Source organism: Microtus ochrogaster, unplaced genomic scaffold (assembly GCF_000317375.1).
Source record: "Microtus ochrogaster isolate Prairie Vole_2 unplaced genomic scaffold, MicOch1.0 UNK109, whole genome shotgun sequence".
NCBI lineage: Eukaryota > Metazoa > Chordata > Mammalia > Rodentia > Cricetidae > Microtus > Microtus ochrogaster.
The window spans coordinates 784,912-803,891 of NW_004949207.1; the positions used below are offsets into that span (position 1 = coordinate 784,912).

Consider the following 18,980-nt stretch of genomic DNA (forward strand, 5'->3'; position numbering starts at 1 on the left):
GCGCACGCCTTTAATCCCAGCACTCGGGAGGCAGAGGCAGGTGGATCTCTGTGAGTTCGAGGCCAGCCTGGTCTACAAGAGCTAGTTCCAGGACAGGAACCAAAAAGCTACGGAGAAACCCTGCCTCGAAAAATACAAAATAAATAAATAAAATAAAATAAAAAAACAAACAAACAGGCAGCAGAAATTGGTGAGGGGAATTGAGGCAGTCCTCTGGGGTTCCTGATCTAGATCTTTGTCTCCTCAAATGAGCCCCAGCCTCTTTTTCCTATTGCAAGTATTTTTACAACCGTGGAATGAACCATAGTGAAGTTTGTTGGAAGTGGTTTAGCTTTTAGCAGTTCTGAATGATGCACTATGTTTGATAATCCAGCATGTTTGCTTTGCTTTTGCTCTCCTTGTTACAGAGCCCGGGAGCCAGCCTGACTCAGGACAAGGAGTTTTGGAGGAGACAAGGGAGGACCTCCTCACCCCTCAAATCTGCTTTCAATACGCTGAAGGTAGTACGTGATAATTTGCTTATGTCATTTACGTTACCTTCCTACCTGTCTATTAAGGTTGTGGCCGATTTGATAAGTAAGGCTGGATGCAAGCCCCTTCCAAAGTCTCCAGTGCAAATTGGGGCTGGTTAGTAACCTAAGCAAAAACCCACTGGGCTCCGTCTGCTATATGTATTTATCCACCGCCAGATGAGGTGGCTCCACTGCAGGAGATGAGCTGGTTGCTAACAGGGACACTGCTTGATTTTCCTCCAAACAACATTTCATTTTCTAGCTGACTGCTGGGCACTTGTTCCCATGGAGATGGCAGGATTCTGGAAGTAAAAGGAAAATTACTCCTTAAAACCTTTTCTGCCTGTATCAGGAGCATCGGCTAAAGCACATTGCTGACAGGTCAGGTCGGTTAACAACTGGCTCAGTGGGTAATGTGTTTGCCACTTGTGCAGTAACTCTGGCGTTTGGATTCATAGCACTCATGTGAAAAGCCGTATGTCATCCCAGCTCTGCAGAGGTGGAGACAGAATTCCAAGCTAAGTGAGAGACCCTGTTTGACTTGATCAGTGTTTTGTTGCTGTGAAGAGACACCATGCCTATGGCAACTCATAAAAGGAAGCATTATATTGGGGCTGGTTTACAGTTTCAGAGGGTGAGTCCATTATTAGCGGGCGGGAAGAGTGGTGGCATGCAGGCAGACACGGTGCTAGAAAGGCAAGTTGAGGGTTTTACATCCAATCCACAGTCAGCAGGAAGAGAGAGCCCCTAGGCCTCACTTGGGCTTTTGAAACCCCCAAGCCCACTTCCAGTGATATACTTCCTCCATCTAGGCTACACTTACTCCGACAAGGCCTTATGTCCTAGTCCTAATCTCTCAAGTAGCACCACTCCCTAACGGCCAGGCATTCAAATATGTGAACCTTTGGGGGCCGTTCCTATTCAAACTACCACAATGGTGGAGAATGATAGAGGAAGACACTTGTAATCAGCCTCTAGCTTTCCCATGTACAGGCAAGAGCACCTACACAATACAAACATATATGTACAGTATGTGTATCTGTATATATAAATATCTATTAATATATATTATATCCCTAATAGTCCAAAAGCCCCAACTGTTTAACAACTGGGCTCAGGGGTCTCCAAATGTGAACACCTTCACTTAAACATAAGACTCGTGTTTTTGTTTTTCTTTTTTAGATCTTCGATAGCTTCCTCAGTTGATATTATTCCAAATTCTCATTATGTTTACTTATAAAACATTTGTTTTGTTTATTTTAATTAGTCTGTGTCTATGTGAGTATATGCCATGTATGTGTTTGTACTTGCAGAGGTCAGAAGAAGGATATTTTTTGTTTTTTGGGTTTTACTTAGGACTCCTGGATCTCTCTACATAGGTCAGGATGAACTTGAATTCGCAGAGAAAGGCTTGCCTCTGCCTCCCAAGTGCTGGAATCAAAAGGTGAGCACCACTGGGCCTGTATCAGAAGAAGGCATTAGATCTGCTGCAACTAGAGTTTGGGGTGGTTGTGAGCTGTCGGATGTGGGCATGGAACTTAACCCAGGTCTTCTGCAAGAGCAGCAAGTGCTCTTAACTGCTGAGCCATCTCTCTAGCTCCTGCAGATTTTTTAAATTGGCATGAAAATATTTGTTGCCGCTTTGTGGCTTTTCAGTCTTAACTGAACTACTTAATTTCAATCCTTTGCTGTATTCAACTGTTTATGTTGTTTCTGATTGAGCTCAGTTTCCCAAGCACCCATTGTACGCACTGATTTGTGTTAATTGGTAAGTGTTGGCTGAGGGCTTTGCTGGGTAAAAACAATCTCACACAAAATTGAAACTGCCCAGAGGCAGGCAGAGCTCCCTGATTTTGAGGCCAGCAGGGTCTACATAACTAGTTCCAGCCACAGATACATAGTGAGACCCTGAACATTATACTGTGGACATGACAATATGGAAGCACTCATGAACTCACTGAAGCTGGAGAAGCCTGTAAGAGATAAAGCCAGTCAACATTTCAGAATGGGAGCCACCCTCCCCCAACATTAGATGAGGAGCTATTTATAGTTGAGTGCTTCTGGGGAAAGGAGAATCAGTTTTCTTTAAGAGTAAGAGTATGGATCCACATCCACTAGCTCAAAATTGGAAGGGGTTGGGGGAGTGGCGTTGAAGGAACATAGACAGATGGGGAAATAGAAAGCAGCCTCCTTGAGATGGTGGCTTCTTGTTCCTAGAAGACATTATCAGGGGAAATGACATCAAGGATAGGTATCTAAAGAGGACCAATAGGGGGAAGGGGAGGACTCAGGGGCCCCTATGAAATAGCAAAGCCAATGTCCACTGAGCAATGGGCAAACACACAGGCTTGTGGCTCCTCCCACCCTTAAAGAAAAAAGCAGTTACTTTTACTTTCCTTCCCAGATATTCAATTCTTTGTCTGTTCAAGAAAATGAGCTCAGAAAACCACCCAGAAACCACCTGCCAGCATCCCTGTTAGAGCAGGGTGATGATGGATCAAGAAGGGGGCAGAGTCCCAAGTGAATATGATGGAAATACATAGTGTATGTAAAAAAAGAAGTGTGGGGTGGGGTGGGATGGAGGGGTGGGTGTGGTGGGGCTAGTGAGCTGGCTTAGTCTGTAAAGGCATAGGTCTCTAGGCCTGACAAGCTGAGTCCAATGCCCAGGACCCACAGAGTAGAAGGAGAGAATCAACTCCCTCAAGTTGTTCTCTGACCTCTATGTATGCACAACCAGGGCATGTTGACACCCATAAGCGCATACACATTCACCCCAAAAACTAACCACCAGGTAATCTCTGAGGTAGCCTTGGTAGGGTTGCAGTAAAGTAAAAATCTAGCTCGTAAGGATTCAAGAAGACAGGACATCTTTACTGTAAACAAAGTTAAGCCTTGCTAGGCAGTCCTTGGTTATGCCAGGGAAAAGCAATGAGGTCTGCCCAAGATCATTTACATTCAACTTTGGAGTATAACGTAGACTCAGTTCTACTGGCCAAAGGTTGTGGAGGCAGGCACAGTGACAATGCGAGCTTTGCTTATGTGTGTGTGTGTGTGTGTGTGTGTGTGTGTGTGTGAGTGTGTGTGTGTGTGTGTGTGTGTGAAATCTGGTTCTGTTAAAGCATCAGCTATAACTGGCATCTTATTTCTATTTGTGTGTATACACACACACATATATAATTCTTAAGCTTATATGATATTAGACATGAGGCTCTGAGGGTAAATCGCAAATGCCCAATTATAGGAATATATTGTGCTTCACAAGAAGCTCTCCCTGCCCTAAAATTGGTTGCAGTCAAGAACCTGTCATCCTGGATTCCTTTAGCCCTGCGTTGGCGCCAACCGCTGTCACTCAGCGGGCAGGACGCGAAGCCCTGTCCAATCGGAAGCCCTGGACTGAGACGTGCCCAATCAGACACACAGGCAGAGGGCGGGGGCGGGCTTTGGCGGTCTCCCGGCCTTTGTCTGGGAGTCGCCATCTTGGGCTGTGTGTCTGCTGCCCAGGAAGCTCCTGCGCAGCTCTGGTGGCGCGGTGACGCCGTGGGTGCAGGGCAATGGTAGGAGGGCGCCCGCGGCCCCGAGAAGCGGACTCGGTGAGTGTGCGTGTGGCGCCCGGAGGTGGCGGTGCGCGAGCGGGAAGCGCTGCGGCGGTGCGGGGTCTGCGGCCAGGCGGAGCGGGCGGCCGTGCAGGGTCCCCTGGGCAGTGGGGCTGTCTCTCCCGCTGTGGCGACTGCTGCAGGCTCACAAGGTGCGCAGCCCTGCGCTGACTGCCTGACTTCTGCAGGTTGTCTTAGGTTTTGTTCTTCCTATTCTGCGAGGTTTTTCCTGGAGGCGAACTGTCGTCCACCGGATGCTTATCCCCCCCCCCTTCCTGTGACTTAGCCTGTTTCTAATTTTCTGGAAGGTTTGGTCCTTGGAGTCCCAAATCCAGAATCACGAATGCCAGCCCCTCCCCTCCTTGTTCCGTGTGAGCACTTGCCCCAAATTTACCTCTCTTCCTCCCTTCTCAAACACCAACTTCCAGTTTCCATTATGCTAACTGTTCCCCATTGTATATTTTAAATATACAATATTGTATGGTTTATTTTTTTAAAAAAAATTTCAGAGGACTAGAGAAAAATAATCTCTCAAAGACTTTAAAAACTTTCCAGTGAATATAACACGAAAAGAAAGAAAAACAAGTCATTTGACTCTTGAACTTTGTGCAGAACGTTACTGAGTTTCACAGGAATGCTTCGTGAATGTTTTAGCATGCGGGTTACATCAACAAAAAGTAACACCTGTTAACGTTTTGCATACCTAAGCATCTGAGAATAACTCTAGAATGGAGCTTTGTTTTAGTGCTGGCCATGACCACACGTGTCCTTGTGAGGTCAGTTGTGGTATTTTGAGGTCCTCACCCTGGGGCGAACCCTAAGCACTGCCATGTTTGTTTGAATTTACTGAGTGTCATAGTTTGTGGATGACACTGTCCCTCATGTAGTGCTCACTGAAAACTACCTTATGCAGGCTAGGACACATCTGGTGTTGGGTTCAGTCAGGGACAAAGTAATTGCAGAGTTGAGCGAATGATACTGATTATGTAAACCTACGTGAATGGCTAAGACAGAAACACAACTTAGCAGTACATTTCTTTTGTTTCTTCCACTTTCACATTCTCTTTTTTATTGCAACTCAAGAGTCCAGTTAGTTAGGTCAGCTGCTTAGTACCTGAAGGGAGAAGTTCCTTGATATGGAACAGGTGCAGAAACTTCATCTGCAAGGAGCGGCTGAATGATACTGAGTGTCAGGATGTTAGCAAGTCGCTATTAGTTTTCCAGATTTATAACCGGGACAGCCCCCATTGAAAGGGAGCTCTATTTCCTGAACCTTGGATTCAGGGTTCCCTTTTTTTTTTTTTTTTTTTTTTTTCCGAGACGGTTTCTCTGTGGCTTTGGAGCCTGTCCTGGAACTAGCTCTGTAGACCAGGCTGGTCTCGAACTCACAGAGATCCACCTGGCTCTGCCTCCCGAGTGCTGGGATTAAAGGCGTGCGCCACCATCGCCCGGCTTTCAGGGTTCCCTTTTTGGCACATCACTTATGAAGCTGTGTTTGTACCTGCACTGCAAAGGCCTTGGAATCCATTCATCCTTTCTTTCAGATCTCTCCTATCTCCCTGAGAGGAGTAGGGCACTGGTGGATGAGAATCAAGGAGGAGAATCAAGATGCTCCAAATGACAGTCAGGTCACTCTCTGAAGCTCAGCTGCCTCTTCAACCATCAGGTAGGTGCACTTATCAAAAAGAGCCCACCTGATCCTAGCCTAAACTACCGGCCAGCCCAATCATACTGTATTTAATAACATCTAGTGCAGATAATTATCACCCCTTATGATAGATAGGATCCAAATTTAATGACACCTTGCTTATATTGGCAAAGCAATAGATGATTTATAGGTACCGATTTCCTCTTACTGAAAGATACTGTTAGGTCACACCAAAATACATGTAGATGTGTAAACACATGATTGGTGTTCAACTCACCGTACCTGTTATGCTGGCTTTTTCCATTTATGGGGTGGTGACTCTCCTGTTACTTAGGGACCTAGAAAGGCAGCCCCTCCTGTACAACTGAAGGCATTGGGTTGAGGAATGTCTAGTCAGACAGATGAACAGTAGAGGGCAGGCTTTCCCAGTCTTGCTAGGGCCTTATGCGTCCCTAGGCTCAGTCTCCTCTACTCTGGAGGTCTAGGTGGCTGTGCTGTAGACTCTGTTGCCCTGTGACGTGCTGGTGCGGGGAGTTCCATAGGGAAGACGCTCGATGCCCTGGAAGCCAGAAATGGTGAGTGTGTGGGCCAGCGTCTTGAACCAGGGACTGTAATTGGTGGGAATTGTTGGTGGCTCCCAAGTCATTAGGTTGGGAACCCTATACTGGGTGTCTGAGCCCCAGGTCCCCTCTTTCTGTGGGATGGGTGATGGGCTGGTACTTGGGACCCAGGTGGCCTGTCTCATTCCTGCAAGGTGACCAGCTCCTATTGGAGCTCTCTCTGTGCCTTTAGTTGCCTACCAACTGCAGGGCAGCAGGCTGGACCATCAGTGGGCACGGGGGTATTGTGTTCTGGTCTCAGATGATTACAAACATTTTAGCTATCACGAATTTGACTTTTAACATAATTGATACAGCTTTAAAAATTGTTTCAGAATTTCATATACTTTGATCAATCCCCCATTATCCTTTTATCACCATCCCCCTGAATATTTCTTCCCAATAAGCCTTTCTCTTCCTTTTCTGTATTTAAGTTTTTAATAGCCCTCAGCATTTAAGTAGGGTTGCTGGCATGAGTGTAGGTAGGGGATTATTGGTTGCAAGGGCAGTTGAATCCGTGGCAACACCACTAAGGAATACTCAGCATTCATTAACTGTCATACTCCCTAAGGAATGATGGGACCTTGTGAGTACTGCCCCATCCGCGGTGGATTGCAATGGACCACTTCTTGTGTAGGTAGCCACTGCTAGTCTCTTTTCCCCAAGACTACTTCGCTTTTCCTCTCTGGGTTGCTTGAACTGAGGTCACTGGCCACTTCTACTTCTCACTGCCTTGTCTCTCTCACTGCCTTTCAGCTTCCACTCCCCTCTGTTGTGTTTCTCGGTGTTCTCCCCCTCTGTTCAGAATAAAGTCTGTCTTTTGTTACTCTGGTCATCTCGTTCTTGGAGTCACCTGTAGACAGCTTGTAGTCCTCCATCTGACCCCAAAATCCCGAATTTCAATCTGTTTTATCCTTCTTTCTTACTTGACATTTTTTTTATTATAGGATTTGAAAACTGTGTTAAACTTGGAATTCACAAATGCTAGCTGACTGCTGTGGAAGTGAGCTACATTCCTAGCCCACAGACCATTATTTTTCTATTTGTTTTCTGCCTGAACTAGAGGAGGCAACTTTTAAACTATTTTCAAGCATAAAGATGAGATGGAAACATGTTTAGATTTTAGTCCTGTATGTTCTTAGATGTCTGCTGGTTCCTTGCTCCTTTCTATGCATATCAGCTGGCATGTGTGTAATCTCCATTCGTAACTGTGTATTACAGTCTCCAAACGCAATGCCGGTACCTGAAATATACTATTGTTGTTTATGTTTATTTCCCTGTGGTAAGCAATACTTGTATTACATTAATTGTTATCCTAAATAATATAAGTAAAATGTAACTTAAGTTATACCACTGGTAGGGGCTAAGTGTCATTTTTTATTTAGGGTTTGTTCAGTTTTAGTTAGCATTTAAGACAGTTTATAACAGCATCCTTACACTGCTTGTTATTTCTGGTGATGTTTATAATGATGATTAATTTTCCAGGAAGTTTTTTTTTTTTTACTCATACTAACCTATCCATCAACAGCATAAAAGTGTTTACTTCTCTGACTTAAAGTAAAGAGGAAAAAGATTTTTTTTTATCTCTGTGTGGTACATTCTCAGCCTTATGACAAAGGGAAAATGTGAACTTGTGGGTGACACCTCTGACTTGTGCTTAGAATACTGTGCATCCCTTCCATGTGGCTCCTCCGGCTTCTTCTCGAAGATTGTACATCACTTGCATTCACAGTGCAGAGGGGGCCCAGACAGCAGAGCGAGGCTCCAAGTTGGCTTATGTGAATGTTGTGTTTTTTTTCAGCATCTCACTTGGTTAAAGGCATGGCAGTCAGGGCTATGGATGAAATGTTTATCCTTTCCCCAGAACTTCTGTATCTGCAGATAGGGCTTATCGGAGTTAATTAGCATTAAATGAGCAAATGTGTGAGATGCTAACACCATGCAGCTGAACTTCCCTATTTAAAAGAGGAGGAAGGGCTGGGTGCTAGCACAGTGTAGGAGCATTTGTCTAAGGCATGGTTGATTCCTCGAAGAAATTAAAAGAATTACTTGATTTTTGCGTGGAAAGACATTCTGATTAGGCTGTCACCTGTTTATCAGGAAAGGAGACCTTATCAGGTACAGAACCACCTGCAACCTTTGCTATTAACTGACACAATTGTGAAAACAATTATCTTTCACCCATTCTATGTAAGTTTTTATTGTAACCCATGGCACCATGGCAACTAATGCAGGGGGAAGAATTCGATTTTGAAGCACAGGAATTCAACCTGTACTACTCTTGCTATTTTTGTGTTGATTTTTCAAGAATTGTTTTTATTATTATCATTATTATTATTATCATTTGGCATATACCTGGTGATCAGAGGACAACTTTTGAGAGTTGGATCTCCATGTGGAGCCTAAGGATTGAACCCAGGACATCAGATTTCTTAATGGGCATCTTTACCATCTTGCCGGTGTATAAATTTTGATAACAACATTGAAATCAACTGACCTAAGGAAAATTAATGATACTGTGATAAGACATCCAGTTATTGTATTTTTGTGGTAAATAATTTTACACCCATGAATATAGTGTTTAGTTTTTTTTATAACCTTAATTTGTTTTATTATCTGAGAAGTTGATATATTTTTGTTACTAAAATAGGTACCTTTAATTCGGTATTTTGTTAATGTCTGAACATATTCTTATGTGTGACTAATCTTGCTTGTCATTTTGACATACCTAGGAAGAGGGAATTTTAATTGAAAAATTGCCTCCATTAAATTGACCTGTGGTCATGTCTGTTAGGAATTTTCTTGGTTGCTGATTGATGTAGGGCTCCCAGCTCACTGTGAATGGTGCCTTCGTGGGCAGCTGAGGAAGCTAGAGGGAGAGAGTCAGTAAGCTTCCTTCCTCTGTGGTTCCTGCTTGAGCTCTTGGCTTGGCATCCCTTGATGATAGGCTCTATCTAATTTGAAAGATGTCGTAAATTCTTTCTCCCACAGCTGCTTTTGTTCAGTGTTTTATTGAAGCATAGAAAGCAATTAAAATGGTTTCTTGTGGGGCTGGAGAGATGGCTCAGCGGTTAAGAGCACTGACTGTTCTTCCAGAGGACCCGGGTTCAATTCCCAGCACCCACATGACAGCTCACAACTGTCTGAAAATGCAGTTCCATGAGATCTGACACCCTCACATCAATGCACATAAAAGAAAGTTAAATAAATCATAAAAAAATGGTTTCTTGTGCAGTTTATTTAGGCATTGCTGGATATTGAAACCAGAAAGCTGTGTGCTATGAAAGCCCTCTGCCACTGACCCACATCCCCAGCCCTTATGTCATTTGTGTAGTGTGTTTATTGAATCTTTCTATTTGGAGTAATGTCTGGGGAATTCTCTTGGGATGTAGGTATATGTTGTAAAGATGATGCTCTTTCTTATGTTTTGTTAGATTTTTCCAGTACTCATTATAGAGTGCTGGATACTTTTGTGATTGAGCACAGAAGTTAACCCTGCAGTTGTGTGAAGACATCAAATTTCCATTCACCCTTAAAAACACCACTGACAGGTGAAAAAAACTATTCCACTCAAGTCCTAGTGAACCAGTGAGCTTAGTTGGAGTTACTTAATAGGCATATGGGTAATTATTAAACAGTTACACAATTGAAGGGAATGTCTTTCTGCTAGATGTCTATAAATCTTTGAGAATGGTTGGCACCTTGTGAATGCCTCTCTTTGAAACCATCAATTGCCTATAAATCAGAGGTCAGAGTTAGTGATGTAGATGGTCAATTGGCTCATGTAACTTACATAATTTATGGCACCACATGCTTTTTTTTTACACCTTTTGATTTAGGAAATGAGTAAAATAGTCACTTTTATGTGGACCCTAGCAGTTCCTTTTGAATTAGTAAAAAAATACAAGAATGACCATAACTGCAATTATTATTTTTTATAGCAGGTTTAATTTTTAAAAGTTTTATGTATATTGGTGTATGGACGTTTTGTCTGCATGTCTATGTGATAGGAGTGTGCTTGTGCCCTTGAACATCTTTTGATCCTCTGAATTGGAACTCTAGATGACTGTGACCAGAATGTGGGAATCAAATTTGGGTCCACTGGGAGAACTTAACTCTTAACTGCTTAGCCATTTTGCTAGCCTCTGAACAGTTATTTATGTATGTAATGGACTACTAACAAATCCATGAAATTAATCTGCTAGAATTACTTAAGTGCAAAATCAATGGATAATAAATGATTTGAACATTTACTGGTATTTTCACTTATCACAACATGGGACTACACAGACATGGTATTCTGTGTGGTTCTGTTAGCCTGTCTTGTGTCCTTTGTGCTATTATAACTAGACTTCTGTTGCTTCTTGTTCATGAGAACACATCCATGTAAACATTTAAGAGTACTGCCGTATGTAAGTAACAAATGTTTTCTACTTCATCATTCTGTTGTACATGAACATTAACCTTTTGTACACATCAACAATGTGTTGGTACTTGTGTCTTTGAACTATATCATCTGCTTTCCTAAGAACTTTATTAATTCTATCTTCCTACTAAAAAAGATTATTCAGCATCCATAAGGGAAACTGGATAATTACATTTTCTTGAATTATATAAATTCCTGTTTAGGTAAGATAATACTTTCTGCCATGATAAAGAATACAAATCAAGTTTTGTGTTATGTTAGACAGATACCCATATAGAAGGATGAGCTCCTAGGCTGAAGAGAAATGTGTCATTACAGGGGTTGGTGTCATTTGAGGATATAGCTGTGGAATTCACCTGGCAGGAGTGGCAGGAGCTGAGTGAAGGTCAGAGGACCCTCTACAGGGATGTGATGCTGGAGAACTACAGCAACTTGCTGTTCTTGGGTGAGTGAAGAATGGAATGTAAACTCTTTATCATTGATTTTTCCTGAAATGAAGATATTTTCTTTTTTCTCTCTGCCTGACTTCGTAGTTTAACATTTCCCATTTACAGGGCACTGCAAGACCAAACCTGAGTTGATCTTCAATTTGGAGCAAAGACTTGGATCATGGATTGTAGGAGAAACCGTAGACCAGAGTATCCCAGGTACATCAGTGCATACTATTTAGAGATTAGGATGATGAGAACTAATCAGATATGGTTACCAAATTTACCCATCCCAGCCCTAAAAATGGCTAATCTTGTATATTTACTCTCCAAAGAAGATTGTTTTTGTTGTTGTTACTAAACTTTTTTATTAGACTAATTATAAATTAGTTTTTAAACTTAGTATAAATCCTATGTGGATCTTGGAGAAAGAACATTTATAGTGCTAATTTAGGAAAAGTCTAATAAACTAAATTGTAAGGAAGTAGCTTTACATTTATTTTTATTTAGGTAATTTAACTATGAGATGAGTATTTTCCAAGTTTACTACATAATATATAGGTGACTATCTAATAAAGACTTGATTATAGTCATGAGTATTAATAACAGACTTACAAATTAATGAATGAGTAGTTTAAGGCTACTATTTAATCGATTATTTGGCAGTTACAGGTAGAATTTGCATGAATAGCATTAGAATGTTCCATAGTAAAGCTGTAGACTAAAAATGCTTTAGGATTCTCTGAATACAAAGAGATACGGTAAAAGGGGAGAATATTCCAAGTCTCCTGGGCAGCAGAAAAGCAAAAGTGTAATATGTGAGCATACACACACACACACACACACACCACACTACACCACACCCACCTGATACCACACCAAGAGGAGATAGCCTCTCACTATTTCCCTATGCAGAGGAAAACCAAAAGCCATTAGCATAAGGGAAGCCTGGAGCGTGTAGTCAGCCTTAGGGACAACTAGACACAGGAGAAACCAATAGTTTTCAGAAGGCTTAAATCCAGTTGAGCTTTCCTTGTCTTAAAGTAACTTCTTCATAATAGACTAGCAATGGAGAAGAAATCAGTTATAGTGTTATACCTAGACTTGAGAGATACCTATACTCTCAACTTGAGAGGGCACTCATTCTGTTTTTGAGACTGAACTATGCTGTAGACATGAAATCAGATAATCACAGATTGTAGAGGGTATAGACATGCTAGCACTCTTATTAATTTAGCAAACCAGATGACCTTTTAAGATAAAGATTTAATGTATATCTTGCAATAAAAGTCCTAAATATAAGTATTTTTAACTTTAAAGCAGATGACTAGAACACAATAAAACAAAATAAAAACTAAGATCTTGTTTGTTCTCTGCAGCATCTCCTGTCACTGGCAAAAGTGCATATGGATTTAAAATAAGAACAGTGTTTCTTAAACAGTGTAAAGGGACTCAGCAGTAGCTCTACTCATATGAGTAAGCCAACTTCATGATTAGTTAGCTTAGAAGGCATAAAGAAATTTACCAAATATTTATAAAGAAACCAATCCATTAAAATACAATTCTTTCAAATGTTTATGCATTGAATATTGGTGTCTGAGTTCCATAAGAAATTATTTCTAGACACAAAGGAAGACAGAAATTCTGGACAGATCAATAGCGAGTGACTTCAGTATTCCAGGAGTGGATAATATTCCACTAATTAATATAACAGATTTGAACTAGACAACATCCACTTTCATGAGTGAAATAAATACTGGAGTTGAGTGATTAAAATAGTCTACTATCATAAATAACTAACTCACAGTTAACAGAGTGCATCACTGTAACTGAAGAGACATCTATAGTATATACTATCCAGTGGCTGTGAGATATACATCTGAGCTTTCTCTAAAATAAGTCAAATTTGAGGTCATAAAGCAAGCCCTAATGAACAGATAACATTGGAAATATTTTCTTGTATGTTTTAAAAATCAAAACTACCAATAGTCAGAGAAAAGAAGCGAAACAAATAATGTGGTTGAATGCAGTTTTGGATGATGAGTGGCTAGTAAAAAAGATAAGTATTAATTTTTAAGTAAACTTTAAATAAAAAAAAGAATGAGGAGTGTCTGGAAAGAGGAAGAGAACCTATAGGTCTGGGCAGAGAAAGATAGACATGAATATGATCAGAGTACATTTTGTACATATATAGAAACAAAACAAGGAAACCTCTTTGGGTGTGAATAGTATTCAATTGTATACATATATAAAAATAACATACCATGCCTTAGTTTGTATAATTAATGTTTGTTAAATTTAGAAGTCACGTACGACATTGAGTTAGACAAAGGAAAATGATATCATTTTGGTGTACTATATAATATTTTTCTAGTTTTTTTTTATTTTGATAGAATGAGTAGGAAGCAAATATATGGTTAAAGCATAATAGGGATTTGGGGGGTGTTTATCTTTGTGGTGGGAAGGAAGATAGTCCAGTTTGTGCATATAAATTTACTTTAATGTCATTTCAGATTTCCAGGAAATGAATGTCCTGGACAAATTCTGTCCAGAAGCCAAAACAAGGCATGTATGGCAAGTTGCGCTCGACAGTGATACATCAAAGGATTTGACTGGAGTAGGGAAGGCTTTCAGTGTGAGTGCAAACCATGTTTCAAATCAGAATGGAAAGAGCGAGAACCCACGAGGAATGAGTCCTGGAAAGTTTATTCTGTGGAAGAATGTTTATCTCCGTAATGATGCTGATGAGCTAGAAGTTGAACCAGATGACCTGAATGGAACTGTAAAATCCATCAAACATCCAGAGGATGTTACTCTATACAAGTCTGAAAATTCACAAAGTTATTTTCAGAGTCTTATACCAGGGAAATCCTTCAACACAAAAGCAGTATTACTGACTCATAAATTCAGTGAATATGCAAAGTCTTTAGGTGATACAACATTTATTGGCAAAGAGATGGCTCAGATAAGGGAGAAATCTTTTGAATGTAACATATCAGAAGTAAAATATAACAAGTCTGACCTTGATGAAAATGAGCAAAGATACCCTGGAGAGAAACATTACAAATGTAGTGACTTTGAGAACCCTTTCATTATTGAATCATACCTTCCAAATCATAAGGTACAGCATGCAGGAGAAAAACTCTTTGCCCAGGAGGAATACGAGTTTTCTCAGCAGTCAGAAGTGAATCTCCATCAGAAAATCCACAGAGGGAAAAAGTCCTATGAATGTAAAATATGTGGAAAGTGCTTTCATTGGAAAACTAGCTTCAACAGACATCATAGTACTCACACTGGTGAGAAGCCCTATGAATGCAATGAATGTAGGAAAGCTTTCTGCCAAAAGTCACACCTCACTCAGCATCAGAGAGTTCATACAGGTGAGAGACCATATATATGTCTAGAATGCAGGAAAGCTTTCTATCGTAAGTCAGAGCTCACTGACCATCAGAGAATTCACACAGGTGAGAAGCCGTATGAATGTAAGGAATGTGGGAAAGCTTTTTGCCAAAAGCCCCAACTCACTCTACATCAGAGAATTCATACAGGTGAGAAGCCCTATGAGTGTGCAGAATGTGGGAAAGCTTTCTCCACCAAGTCCTACTTAACTGTACATCAGAGGACTCACACAGGCGAGAAGCCATATGAATGTACAGTGTGCAGGAAGTCGTTTATCTGTAAGTCGAGTTTCAGCCATCATTGGAGAACTCATACTGGTGAGAAACCCTATGAATGCAAGCAGTGTATGAAGACGTTCTACCGGAAGTCAGGCTTGACTCGACACCAGAGAACTCACACAGGTGACAAACCCTATGAATGCCAGTTATGTGAGAAAGCTTTTTACTGCACTTCCCACCTCACTGTACATCAGAGGACTCATACAGGTGAGAAACCCTATGAATGCAAGGAATGTAGGAAATCTTTCTATGATAAGTCAAACCTTAGAAGGCATCAGAAGATTCATACCATGGAGAAAGCCTGTGAATGCAAACAATGTAACAAATCTTTGCTGAGTAACACTTTGCAGCATCAGACAATGTACTATGAATATGAAGAATGCAAGAAAGCTTTGCACCATAAAACAAACTTTACTTAAACATCTAACACTTCTTACAGGTAAGGGGACCTGTGAATGTAAAGAACATTGGGAAACATTTACCCACATGACAGATCAGATCTTACTGTACATAGGAGTACCCACATGAGAGATTAAACCTTATGAATAAACAGTGAAGGAAAAACCTTGATTTATGCCTTTTTTTTTTTTTTAAATCAAACAATTTACTGTGGCAAGTAATTTAGCTGGTACATTAGTGATTGCTTTTAACCCAACATAAGATATGTTTATGGTAGGGGGTCATTTGTACTCTGGCAATAGAGGATGACACCATGACTTAAAAAAAAATAGGGCCAAGTTTTCTACTTAAGGTTCTCCTAACATACTATCAGAACTTGATGTGAAACCAATGATGGTAAAGAATTGCCCCCAACTCTGAATAGAATTTGGAACTCATTGCTGGGTGTGTTGGTGCATGCTTATAATCTCAATACTTGGGAGATTGAGGAAGGAGATCAGGAATTATAGTCTTGGCTACAGAGCTATTTCAAACCCAGTCTCTGTTACATGAGACCTTAAAAAAAACAGCAACCAGATGAAACAACCAGATGATTAAAAATACAAGAATTTGAGAAGCTAATGGTGTCATAAACCCTGTATGTGACAAAGAACAAGAACACAATTAGGGAAAATGTTGCCATACTTTACTTCCATTTGAATCAAATATGCTATAGGAGTTTTGTAGAAACGTGTGGAATTTTGTGGAAATATATGGAAATGGGCATCGCTTCACTCAAAAGTGAGTCAACTTGAATTTAAGCAGTTAGGGCTGTGGATGTAGCTTGGTGGCAGAGTGCTTGACCACTAATGTTAGCTGTGTTTCATATAGATTGCTGATTATATCCTTAAAATTTTTATATTTACTTGTGTATGCGTTTCATATCACATATGTTAAGGGCAGAGGACAAACTCTCCAAAGTTAGTTTCCTCCTACCTGGTGGGTCCTTAGTATAAAACTCAGGTTGTTAGACTTGGCAGCAAGTGTCTTTATCCTCCCTCTGAGCTATCTCTAAGCCTGTATTTTATACTAATTAAGTTTGATAAAATAAAAGCAGTTCTGGAGGTAGTCCATCCAGTTCAGTAAGGACATTTGTTTTATCATTTTTGGAAAAATCTCCCTAACTTTTCAATTTGGAGAGGTCTTGCTATACACACCCTGGTTAATATTAAAGTCCTGCTCTTCCACTCTTATAAAGTGCTTAGATTACATGTATGTGCTATTCTTTTGCCCAGCATAAAATTTTAAGGTTTAAAAAAATTAAGGCTGAAAACTTCTAGAGCTCTTTGGCTGTTGTCTGTATGTCTAAATGTTCCATCACTGTGTTACAAAAATTTGAGCAAATGAAAGATTTGATTTCACAGCTCAGTGATAGGATGCCAAATCTGTGAAGATGAAGAAAAATGAGGGTAGTGTGAAGTTCAGAGTTCATAGCAGTAGATACGTATACCTTGATCATCACAGCCAAGCAGAAGGCAAGAAGAAGATAATGAAGGAGTTGAAATGAAACATAGCCTCATTTGGATTAAAATCCTACAATGTAAAGAAATTCTGTTCATATAACTTGGAAATAAAATATTTAAAAATATTATTTCAAATCATGTTCAATGTGTGTACAAGCAGGAGGGTTGTTCCCAGTTAGCATAAATTGACCTCCAACCTGCAGCCCTTGTGGTTGACAAAAATGAAAATTTATTATTTAATGCTCAAATTTAGTGAACATGTTTGAACACACCTTAAGTATAAGTATGTTCAATATTATATATTTTTGTTTTAGAAATCTGAATTAAGGGCACTCAGCCTAAGTATAGAATATTTGTTATTTATGTAACAAATACATTGGGATACTACTTAAGAGGTAGGGTGCATGCCTTTTTATGTATGTGATTCTGATTGCAGTTTCAGACTTACACAGAGTATTAAAATGTTGTGGTCATATTAGTTAACTTAGTATTACTGTGGGCAACTAGCTGACAGAACCAGTATAAGGGTGTACATATTTATTTTAGGTCATAATTTCATATAGTCAATAGTTTCTTGATTCTGACCATGAGTAGATTGTGGTTGGCAGAAGCACTTTTTATCCTATAGATAGGACACAGCAAAGAAGAGGCTGAGTATCAGGCTTATTCTTTAAAGGTATCTAACAGTAGCATACATTAAAAAAAAATCTTCCTGAAGTTTATATCATCTCAAAAGCATTGCCACAATCTTAGACCCCAGCATCCAACACAAAAGCCTTTGGGCAACGTTTCAGATTCAAATCAGAATGTACAGTTTTCACATTAAACAGCTACCCCGTTTATTTTTTGTTAAACATATGTTCGTATAGAGTTGTATGGGTATTTTTATAAAACTATTCAGATTGAAACTGAAGTGCTATCTACTGCCTCAAGAGGGCGATTGCTAATGTATTTATAGTGTTTAACCAACATAGAACCTGTTACTTATCGTGTCTAATCTCAGCAATTTATGTTGAAAAGCAGAAATCTGGTACACAATTGTTTATAGTTGACATCTGAATTAAAGCATTTTTGGCCAATAATTCTTGTTTCATCTTTTATTTTTGACATTTTTAGTTAATAATTGTATCACCTCACTACCCTTTTCCTTCACACCCTCCAATTCTCCCTCCCTCAAATTGATAGTCTTTTTCATTATTACAGTTACATGTATACATACAAATATATAAATACAGCCCAATGAGTTACTTGCGTGTGTGTGTGTGTGTATGCTGTTTAAGTACTGACTACTTTCTAGTGGATTACCAATTTAATTAGTTGGAGTTCATTCCTGGAAGAGGGTGATTCAGTCCCTGATCAGTCATGTAAATTTCACTGAAATATTACAAAGAGTAAAGACTACCAACCCAAATTTTTGGTTGAGTCAAGCAAGCTTTATTTTCTGTCAGGGCTATCACCCAAAGCTGGGTTAAGAGAACAGGCCCAAACATAGAAAATTTTTATAGCCCCCAAACTGCAAGATTAGGAGGTTTCCAGGGAATTTTTAGTTAAGTAGGAACATGGCAGAACATCTCAAAACTATTTGGTAGAGCATCTTATCAGGGTGAAGGTCAGGGTATAGGGTGTTGAGCATGTCAAATTCCAGAAAAGTGGTCAAGGCACAGTCCAACTTAAGTTTTATGGAAAACAGGAATTAATTTATTTTGACCATTTGATAAGATGGCTTCTAATCTTAACACCAAGTTAGGCTGCTATATCATTCCCCCATTGTCTTATGTGTCCCTTTCCAATCCCTGCCAGGGAGCAGTCATTTCTGTCTATTATATGGGCTGATAGTGCCAACAGAGGACAAGTATCTTAGCTTTTTTGTCAGGACTTAGAATTTGTAACACTTTGGAAGACAGAAGGCCCTGATTGTGAGTAGCATTATAAGGAGTGTTAGGAGCCTGCAGCAGCTGAAGCAAGAGTAGTCCCAGGGGGCCCAAGTGAACAGGGACTGGTACCCATTGTTTCCTTCCTGTTGCTTTAAGATTGTTCTTTGTTCTGTATAGAGCAGGTCAAGTATCCTTTCATATTGTAAAACTGCTTTAGTGAACAAATCTTCCTGTTGATAGATCTTGTTCTATTTAGTTTTATTTATTTTTTTAAATATTATGTATACAATATTCTGTGTGTATACCTGCAGGCCAGAAGAGG

At 40.1% G+C, this 18,980-nt stretch overlaps 1 protein-coding gene across 5 annotated transcripts; it reads left to right on the forward strand.

The window, feature by feature from the left end:
• Positions 1–411: 411 nt before the first annotated feature.
• On the forward strand, positions 412–17,866 carry LOC101989079 (zinc finger protein 39-like). Of its 5 annotated transcripts, XM_026778165.1 has the most exons (7): positions 412–500; positions 1,869–1,956; positions 5,650–5,771; positions 6,233–6,328; positions 11,097–11,223; positions 11,333–11,425; positions 13,720–17,866. In XM_026778165.1, exons 4-7 carry the CDS (start codon positions 6,308–6,310, stop codon positions 15,300–15,302), a joined length of 1,824 nt encoding a protein of 607 aa, XP_026633966.1. In that variant the 5' UTR covers positions 412–500; positions 1,869–1,956; positions 5,650–5,771; positions 6,233–6,307; the 3' UTR covers positions 15,303–17,866. The 5 variants fall into 5 exon arrangements, with proteins under 5 accessions (XP_026633966.1, XP_026633967.1, XP_005371517.1 ...); XM_026778166.1 differs by lacking the exon at positions 1,869–1,956; XM_005371460.2 differs by lacking the exons at positions 412–500; positions 1,869–1,956 and adding an exon at positions 3,987–4,102.
• Positions 17,867–18,980: the final 1,114 nt, after the last annotated feature.